The sequence below is a fragment of the Nelumbo lutea genome, chromosome 6 (genome assembly GCF_056320005.1).
Source record: "Nelumbo lutea isolate HS-2025 chromosome 6, American lotus-T2T, whole genome shotgun sequence".
NCBI classification, from domain to species: domain Eukaryota; kingdom Viridiplantae; phylum Streptophyta; class Magnoliopsida; order Proteales; family Nelumbonaceae; genus Nelumbo; species Nelumbo lutea.
In genome coordinates, this window is record NC_142689.1 from 55290170 (window position 1) to 55300569 (window position 10400).

A 10400-nucleotide genomic window follows, 5' to 3' on the forward strand; every position below is an offset into this window, starting at 1 on the left:
TCTCTCTCTCTCTCTCTCTATATATATATATGGTGATGAGGCACAAAGTATGCCCACCAATGGATGAAGTACAGGGTTTGTTCACTCCCTCGTGTCTGATGAGGTGGCTCGAACCGGGTTCAATTTGCAGTGAGCTGAGCTGTGAAGCTGAGCTGAGACCTGTAGAAACGAAAGAGAGGTTAGAGTGCCTGGGTAAATTTTGCCCAGGAGGACACTCTGATGCTTAAGTCAGTGAGTGGTTCTATCAAAGAAATTGGGAGAGAGTGAGAGCTTATGTGTGCCTACCTTTTGGAGTGGTCTTGGGGTCTTTTTATAGCTACCTGAGGTTCAGGTGCTGTTGGGTAATGTTTCTGAGCCTTGTATAGAGTTGTTTCCTAAATTCTAGGGTGCACTGGTTAGTTGATTGCTAGATCCGTGCGGTGGTTACATATCGCCCACGAGTCTTGTGGTGTACGGTTTCAACGAGCTGTTCTTGTAGTCGCGATAACGGTGTTCGAGCGGGACGGTTTCGAGCGAACTCGCTCCAGCTTAGGTGCGTACCTGATGCTGACTTTCACATATCACTTTGGTGAGCTGCTCTTCTATGCTGGATGCTATGGATTGATCTCACCCTAACTCGGCTGTGTACCTGATGCTGGCTGCCACGCGTCAAATTGGCGAATTGTCTTGCTGAGTGGGACGTTGTGTTGTTGACAGCGTTTACATGTCCACATCAATTAAGTTGACCAAAATGCCCGTCATCATCAGATAGATAGATAGATAAGATTATAGAATATATAATATATTATTAATAATATATAATTAATATAGTATAAATTAATTGTCTAAATCGATCATTTGGATTTGGTCTCGGGCCTGGTCATTTCCTATTTATAAAAAGAAAAAGCCCGGCTCGAACCCGGGCCGGCCCGTTAACAGGTGTAAGATTACGGAGACAGAGTGTGTGGAAAGCAAGTTGACCCGAAGTTAACTAACGTGTCATCTGAGGTTTGCCTTTCACGAACACTACCGGGCTTCATCCGGTCGTCAATGATGGGCGTGTGGGATGGAAAGGGACAGACAAGAGAAAGAGAGCGGCTGGCGATACATTCAAAGCTCTTCGGAATGAATTTTCATTTTTCACCCTTGTTTTGCCGGTTACAGAAACTATAATCAGAGCAATTAGAACACGTTATCAATCTTCAGTAATGGAGGCTACGTTCAGGATTTCTTCAATGGAGCCGATTCCCTCATTCGGTTCTTTTGTCGTTAAGAATTCAAGGTTTTCGTTCAAAGGAAGAGAATCCATCAGAAAGCTCAGTGCCATCTCCCACGACGGCTCGATTTCTTGCAACAGTGCGAATCTGGTTCGCCTTTCTTTCTCTTTTTATTTATTTTTTTGTTTTTTCCTTTTTTACTCGTCTTTCTTACTCTTCTTTACCATAAAAAAATGTGTCTTTTTTAAGTCCTTCGAAAATTTGGGATTATTTTTTGGATAAACAAACCCTTCGTTGATTAGAACAAAATTATACACAAAAGGAGCTAACCAGTCAGGCGGATCATTCCACCATATGCAAACATCATTTAAAAAATTTGCTCTCTGAACCAACAATGAGCCGATAGAATAAACTTCCTAGTCCTATAGATACGGTTAATTTAATTAAAATGTTTAGAAAGAGAAACTATTTGGTCCACAGTGCCATTAGATTTCCAAGAAAAATCTAGAAATTGATTTTGGATCTTCTGCAAAACAGCTTTAGCATCTGAAACCATATAAAGAGAACTCCAACCCTTTTCATTAGCAAAAGCCATAGCTTTCAGGATATCTCCAAGTTCAGCATTTAGGCCAACGGACCTTCTGCAGCCAAAAGAAATTGTTTACTATAATCATACTACACAGAAACCAAAGTATCTCTTACCATTTCCATCCATCCTCTATCACATTGAATAAGAAAAGCAGACTGAATCACAGGAGTAGCACAATCTCCAGGATTTTGTAAAAAATGTTACATTCGGATTCAGATTCACAACTTGCAGGTTTCCATAATAAATACTCTTTGTTTTTTGATACTCTGAGTACAGGTCAGAACCGACCTAATTGATCGATGGGTACTTATAAAAACATGATTGTTTCTTTCCTTCCAAATGAAATAATAAGCAATAGCCAACCAAGAGAGCATTTTGTTTATCACAGTTTTTAACAGGTTTGAATTTAACACAACCAACAGGAAATCAGTCAAATTATTGTACCTACCTGCAGGAAAAACTAGATTCCAAGAGCTAGAAAACAAAACAGCATTCGTAAAGGGACAATAGCAGAAAAGATGCACAACAGAGGAACAGACTCATTATATTGGCAAAACATACCATACAAAGGGTGAACAAAGTGCTAAAATAATTCCTAATATTGTTAGAATATTCATGAGTAAAAAGTCTCAGCAAATGGTTCACGTTTTCGCAAGATTAAAAGGACATTATGGTGTTGGGCCTAGCGAGAAGGTGAAGAATGCAAGGAGGGGATACTTGAGGAACAAAGTCTTTCCGGTTGAGAGTATGTAGTAGTAGAGTTTTAAAGCAAATGTTGAGAAGTTTCATTGGAGAGTGGTGAGGGTATGGAATCTAATGGCTGAGGTTGTAGTGGTATTGTTAATAGTGGGTTTGAGTGTTTCTTTGGTGGGTGTTGTTATGTCCTTTCTTTGAGTTTTAGGGGCGTGTTTCTTTCTTTCTTGTTTTTTTTCTCGTTGAGATGTTGATGGGATTAGTTGGGTATAAGTTTGAGGGTAGTTGGTGCTTTCTTTTATGTGTGGGTGCATAATTTGTTTTCACCTATATGTATTTTCTTCCTTCCTTCTAATAAAATTTTCTTTTAAGAAAAAACTTAATGAATCCTTCTTTAGGTGGCGCCCAACACATTTGAACCACTGTCTTTTTAGAGGAGGTGGCTGCCACTTCCCCCAACTTTCTTATGATATCATTAGTTAAGTTGGAAGAGAAAATATCTATAGATTTGGTTTAGTGTATCACCCTAATCTTAATACATTCAATAAAGGCCCTCTTGCTCCTTTTGTGCTCTTCAAAGATTCTTGTGTTTCTTTCCTCCCAAAATGTATAGATTGTTGCTCTAGTGCATCTCCACATGATTCTTCCTCCTTTCTTTGGCCACATGAGAGTCTCTGAGCAAAATAAGCTAGTTGTGCCCATTGGAGGATTCTACTTGCACGGTTGCACCCAAATAATGAGAGAAATCACTCCCAAATGTGAGTAACAAAAAAAAAAAAAAACAGGAAATTAGTAAATGGTGACACCTCATCGTCATTTTTCCAAAAAAAATGCATCAATTTGGGGATAAACACCAATTAGACCTTTTTCTTTTGTAAAAGATCCACATTATTAATTTCATTATCAAACACATCCAAACAAAAAGTTCCAATCTTGATATGAACATGCTTGTTAGTAGTGGGTTTGAGTGTTTCTTTGGTGGGTGTTGCTATGTCCTTTCTTTGAGTTTTAGGGGTGTGTTTATTTCTTTCTTTCTTTCTTTCTTTCTTTTTTTTTTTTTTTTTTTTTTTTCTCTTGTTGAGATGTTGATGGGGTGAGTTGGGTATAAGTTTGAGGGTAGTTGGTGCTTTCTTTTATGTGTGGGTGCATGATATCTTTTCAAAGGAGGAACTGATTGAAGCCATAACAGTAAGAACAGCACATTGGGTAAAAAATTTAGACCTTTCAGGACCAATTGATTTTGGAGATTCAGTCCAGGCTGAAATCCTCTCTCTCTTACAGGGATTGAGGCTTGCAGTACAGCTCGGAGTAAGGGAATTGGAAGTTGAAAGAGATTCTCAGTTAGTCATTTCTTGGTCCAAGAGTTTCAATTCAGCTCCTTGGAAATACAGACATGTTTTCAGGGAAATTGATATCCTAGCAAATAGGTTTAATTCTAGTTTTAGCTGTATAAGGACTGCAAATGGATTTACAGATATTTTGGCAAAGAAAGGAGTAGGCAGACCTAGTTTGTTTTGGGCAAAGTTGTAATCTGATGCACTTTGGGCTGTTGGGATGACCTATTAACTGTTGTTAAGCTTCTATGTAACTGTGGCCTGAAAGCTTTGGGGATAACATTCCTGTCATCAAATTGTATTAACTACTTCCTTAATTAATTTTAATAAATAAATTATTTCTGCTGATAAAGAAATAAAAATAAAAAAGGGTATAACCAGCTAATGTATAAATCTTCAAGCGAATATTTATCAGGAAGAAAAGATGCAGAAGAAATCTTGAATTCTTATGTAAACATATAAATGCAGTCTATACTCGTGATAAACTACAAATAGGGGAACTACCTAATCCACTTAAATGACACATTTTTTCCTATTAGTATTTGAATTATGTAATGCCACCCACAGTAAACAAAAAATAACCAGCTAGCGTTCCAAATTGCAACTGTTCATCAAGAATATTTCAAATTTCAACATTGTAACTATTATGTGTCTTGTCTGTTAACTTCCCCACAAGGATTCAGCCTTTGGGACCCTAAGATCAGCTGCTTGTGTATTGTCTACCTAGCACCTACTTAAATGATATCTTATTTTTCTTATCAGTGACTATATGTTATATTGTAAGCCACAGTAAGCAAAGTATGACCAGCTAATATTTCAAATTCCAACCTTGTAACTGTTGGATGTCATGTGAATAAAATCTCTCATTTATCAAAAAAAAAAAGATGTGAATAAAGAAAATAAACTAGCCATGTTTTTAAAAGCTCTAAAGTCAATGGTCCAAGAGCAAGATGGACACTAAGGGCAGAAGCAATACTTAGTGAATGAGGAAGTGGAAAAAGGAGTTTCAGTCAAGGCATAGCCTGATTTAGGATGGCTACTCTTTAGTTGTGAAGCCGGGGAAACTGCTAGTGGGAGTAGTGATCTGTCCCAAATGAGGAGCACTAATGGAGGTGCACTTTTTCCACCACATTAGAACTAGCTACATGTCCAAAAGCATCTGGATCCTTGTGAGGTTTCTTCTCCTTTCTTAAAGTGGCTGGTTTCAAAATGAGATGCAAAATCCAACATGTTTTCCTTGTATGTTTCTAGTGGAACTCTTCAGATTCTTCCTATCTACCTCTTTTCCTCCTTTTGAGGTAGCAAAAACAAGAGCAGATTGCTCATTAGGCTGAACATGGACATCAGTCCTCATCTCTATCCTCCTTATTTTAGTAGTACAAAAGTTGCAAATTAGGTAGCTTGTTTCTCCCCAAAATTTGTTCTTTTATACAAGGGATCAAGGCCAGAAAGAAACTTGAAAACCGTCCCTTCTTTAACATATTTATCATGCTTCTCTTTGTCTGTAGACTCTGTACAGCAGTCCCAATCTATGATTACATGGTGGTCAAGCTCCTCTAGAGATCATCCAAAGTAGCAAAATAAGTTGAAATTGACATGTCCCTTTTAATTAAGGCTGCAAGGTCTTGGGTCAACCTATAGATATTAGACAATTTTTCCACGTCCTGTAAGTTGTAGGATAGTATTAAACTGTCCGAGCTATTTTGGGTTTCACAAAGGAAAGCAACCAAGACATAATAGTTGTGTTTTCTCTGCACCAAATCTTGTACTCTGGATCCTACTTGGGTTCTTTAATCTTCCCATTGATTCATCCTAGCAGCCCACATCCAGAAATAACGAGCTTAGCTGAAATGGCCCATTCTCTGAATTGTACTCATCCAACTTCACATTGGTGATCTGTAGCTGGATAAATTAGGGTTCTCTATGTTAGAGACACCTTTAGCTAATTTGGAATCTATAGGGGTGACCTCACTTGTGCTGGAATCCTGGAAGATATCTCAATCTTTCACAAACTAACAAGTGCGTGAAGAAAAGAACAACCAGAAAAACCTTCATGTAACCTTGAAAACTCCCACTTGAAAGGTCACAAGAATCTTTAGTGTCCCTTCTTGACAATCCAGTCCGAAAAAAACTCAGTTCTCTTTAGTAGTCTGAGGACTATTACAACTTGTCTACCTTAGTTGGGTATAACAGAACCTGTTATGGACCTCCTTGGAGTTTTCCCAAGAAAAACCCTAGAACTTTCTACAATAAACCATGACCAGAGGGTATCTTCACGAGATAGCAATGGAGAACAAACACTCAAGAAAAATAAAAAAAATAAAAAAATCAAGAAAAGGTCCAATCAGATTCTATAACAGTATTGATTGATTTGATACCATGTAAACAGTCAGATTTAGAGAAGAAAAGAAAAGTATTTAAGAAGAAAAGGAGAAGTTAGAAATTCAGCGGCAGATTGTTTTATCTGACTAGCCCTAACATTATCATTTATATGAAATGCTAATAAGCATGGTTGTCAAGGCAACACCTAGTTGGGTGCCTTAGGCAACAAAGCACCCTTGGAGGCTTGCCTCACTCAATCGCCAAGCAGTTTTGTATTCTGTGTTATAAAATGCTTTTGTATTATTAATTTTTTGAGATCATAGTTATAAAATAGACATTATTAAACTAAAATATTCGTTTTGTGTGTTTATATACTAATTTCTTGTTATTATTTTCTTATTTGTTAGGGTTTAATCAACACAAACATTGCTAATTGCTGTATTGAACCCTCAAAGACTTCAAAACCTGAACCAATAAGTAAGGAAGAACCTAAAATTCTTCTTTTCCTATAACAAAAATAGGGGTTTAGCCCCTATATTTTTACAAATTTCTTTTCTTTATTTTTCTTCTCATAAATTTGTTGATTTTATAGACTTTAACATGAATTTTGTACTTTTATTATGAAAATTGTGGATAATTATTAAGGAAATATGGTTATGAAACCTAGGGAACTACCCTAGGATATATGGTTTTTACTTGAAAAAATCCATCAACTAGGCAACACCAAGCGCTTGCCTAGGCAACAAGGCGACAAGGCACCCCCTATTGCCTAGCCTCGCCTTGGCACCTTGAAAACTATGAATAAGAGATAAAAAGACAACTCTGCCCCTAACTATACAATAGTAATATAAATACATAAGAAAGACTTATGGCCCAGACCATTCAGCCCAAAGAAAAGAAAAGAAATAAAAACCATTACAGCCCATGCCCATATAAATTAGGTTTCACAACACATGGAATGTACTTTGCCTTGGAACTTGATATAGTAACCATTGTTCAGTTTATGGAACAAGCATGTTCATATCAAGATTGGAGCTTTTTGTTTGAATGTGTTTCATAATAAAATTAATACTATGGATCTTTTACAAAAGAAAAAGGTCTAATTGGTGTTTATCCCCAAATTGATGCATTTTTTTTTGGAAAAATGACGGTGAGGTGTGTCACCACTTTACTAATTTCCTGTTTTTTTTTTTTTTGTTACTCGCATTTGGGAGTGGTTTCTCTCATTATTTGGGTGCAACCGTGCAAGTGGAATCCTCCAATGGGCACAGCTAGCTTATTTTGCTCAGCGACTTTCATGTGGCCAAAGAAAGGAGGAAGAATCATGTGGAGATGCACAAGAGCAACAATCTATACATTTGGGGAGGAAAGAAACTCAAGAATCTTTGTAGAGCATAAAAGGAGCAAGAGGGCCTTTATTGAATGTATTAAGATTAGGGTGATACACTAGACCAAATCTATAGATATTTTCTCTTCTAACTTAAACTAATGATATCATAAGAAAGTTAGGGGAAGTGGCAGCCACCTCCTCTAAAAAGACAGTGGTTCAAATGTGTTGGACACCACCTAAAGAAGGAATCATTAAGTTTTTTCTTAAAAGAAAATTTTATCAGAAGGAAGGAAGAAAATACATATAGGTGAAAGGATATCATGCACCCACACATAAAAGAAAGAACCAACTACCCTCAAACTTTATACCCAACTCACCCCATCAACATCTCAACTAGAAAAAAGAAAGAAAGAAACACACCCCCAAAACTCAAAGAAAGGGCATAGTAACACCCACCAAAGAAACACTCAAACCCACTATTAACAATACCACTACAACCTCAGCCATTAGATTCCATTCCCTCACCACGCTCCAATGAAACTTCTCAATATTTGCTTTAGACCATTAGATTCCATACCCTTCCTAGATTATCCAATGAGCTACCATCAAAGTTCAACTTCAGCTTATTTGTAGCTTGAGGTTTCCAATCCACTCTTACACTTTCTGCAGGTCTGACTGTGCCACTTCAGTCCAGGATCTTATTATGTCATTTGTTGAAAATTCTTGAAAAAGGTCTAAAGTTTTTACCCATACAGTCCATACCAATGCTACTATTACTGCCGTCCACATAACTCTTCCTCTCTTCTTCTGATGCCTTAAGAAACTGTTATACCCTTTTTTATTGATAAAAGGAATTAACAGGGAATACTTCATACTTGTTTTCAGGCCAAGTCAAGTTCAGCAGTAAAGGTGCATAAAATAAGCAGCAGTCTTGAATCTTTATTTTGCTATGATAAGACTATACCAGAGGAAATAATTGAAAAGCCAGTTGGTTTGCCTCTGTCAGAAAGAAAAATTGGAGACAGTCCCCGTTGCAATCATTGTGAAGCCAAAGGTGTTGTTCTTTGCACAACTTGCTCTGGGTCGGGCTTATATGTTGACTCTATATTGGAAAGCCAAGGAATCATTGTCAAAGTTCAATGTCTAGGTAACATTGTTAATATGGTTCCTGTCATTTGTTTCTTCTATTAGTTAGATTATTGACAGATATGTTATAAGACTTCGATTGGACCAGATGGTCGGACTGTAAAACTGGGAACCTGTTTCTGGTTTTCAAATTTCTGAAAAAGAGGATGACCTGCCAGAAACCCATGAGAACCTTTGAAAACTGACTTGTTTCAATGGCCTGCTTGGTTCTCTGATTTATTACAAACCATAAAATGGAAATGATGAGATTAAAACCTGTGACCTCTCCCTTGCATAAATTAACACACTACCATTTATCCATCATGGTATTTGTGTCTGTTCTTGTCTCTTTAATATCTATATTGTTCAAATATGTAACCGGCAGCCTTCTCGGTTTTGTGAATGGTCCAAGTCTTAGAACATTGATCAACAGCTTCACAGCACAGGTGAAATGATTTAATGATTATCTTTTCAATTTATATCTCTTTCTTTTAATCTAGTACTGATAAGGGTCCTTTGGGGCACCTAATTAATCAAGTGCATAACAGCAGCATAGTTGAAATGGTTAAATGGCTATCGTTCTAATTTATCCCTTTCTTTTCTCCTGCATATTACCACCAACACCTGTTACCACTGATACATGGTAGAGTCCAAAATCGATTTCTTTTACATATATGACTATATTTATGTACGTGTATATGCATGTGCATATGTACACATAATTGATTGGGTCAGGTCATTAATAGTTGCTCTTTGTACTCATTGTGATATAGGTTGTGGAGGCGGTGGCAACATTATGTGTTCAGAATGTGGAGGCCGAGGTCACCTTGGAATGAAATGAGTTTTAATGTTTGCCTCTTTTCTTTGTTTTGCTATTTAATTCTGAAAAGGATAGCATGTAGGATGGATACATTGAAGTCGCGGTTATTCATTTGGGCTGCAACTGGTAATGGTATCGTTTGTCCAAACTTGAATTTGATTTTCAATCCAATTTAGATGGTTCATAGCTTTATATTGGAATGCATATGAAGTTGGGTTCTGCATTAGGGCTGCAAAAGGTATCCACTTCAAATTTAAATTCAATCTCATTAAGACAATCTCAATTCAATATATTTATAATTTGAAGAAATCTTTGTTGTCAGACTTGGACCAAGTAGTGCTGAAAAGTTCACCGGGTCATGGTTTTACCAGTTTAACTATTAGTTCAGCCCGTGAGGATTGTCAATTAATCGGGACCCAAAAGAATCACCTTGTCACCGGTCAACTGTCCAGTCTAGTCCGAGTCTATCAACACTTAATAAATATGGATCTACTTGTAATCAAACTCATAGAGTCTTGGAAGGGAGAGTTTGGCTTCGGTCAGGGCAAGCCTGTGCTCACTCCGTTCTAACATCTTCTTGCAACCTTGCATTGGGAATATCTATCTATGAACTCAAGGTTCAAAGTATCGATACGTATCGACCTGTATCAATTGATATATTATCATACTGATGGGTTCTTGATACTTCCCTCTAGGTGTTGTATCAGGTTAAGACCATGGTTCAGAGAGTAGTCGGGGCTTAAATTGATCCCTCTGAACTGGTTTTGAAAAAAAAAAGGTAAATAAAACCTAAAAAAAAGTATTGATACAAGCCGGATGTATTGGCCTGTGCTGACATTTTGAACCTTGCATGAAATAAAGCACATAAGTAGGAAGATATTTTGCTGTAAAGGTTGTTCAAACGGGCTTTGCTCAACTTCTTTGCCCTAGTTGAGCTGGACTTGCAAGTTGTGAAATTCTTAAGCCTCAACCGTGGTTAAGGATGTAGATC

The 10400-nt window shown here is 37.2% G+C and overlaps 1 protein-coding gene across 1 annotated transcript; it reads left to right on the forward strand.

Annotated features, from left to right (window-relative positions):
- The first annotated feature begins 952 nt into the window (after nucleotides 1-952).
- LOC148848960 (DnaJ/Hsp40 cysteine-rich domain superfamily protein) lies at nucleotides 953-9601 on the forward strand. Its single transcript, XM_088950706.1, has 3 exons — nucleotides 953-1346; nucleotides 8350-8611; nucleotides 9363-9601. Exons 1-3 carry the CDS (start codon nucleotides 1188-1190, stop codon nucleotides 9428-9430), a joined length of 489 nt encoding a protein of 162 aa, XP_088806832.1. The 5' UTR covers nucleotides 953-1187; the 3' UTR covers nucleotides 9431-9601.
- The last annotated feature ends 799 nt before the right edge of the window (nucleotides 9602-10400 follow it).

Coding starts and splice junctions, on each gene's coding strand:
- LOC148848960 (XM_088950706.1), top strand. CDS start 1,188: ATGGAGGCTACGTTCAGGATTTCTTCAATGGAGCCGATTCCCTCATTC. Junction 1,347..8,349: donor CTTGCAACAGTGCGAATCTG/GTTCGCCTTTCT, acceptor ACTTGTTTTCAG/GCCAAGTCAAGTTCAGCAGT. Junction 8,612..9,362: donor TGTCAAAGTTCAATGTCTAG/GTAACATTGTTA, acceptor ATTGTGATATAG/GTTGTGGAGGCGGTGGCAAC.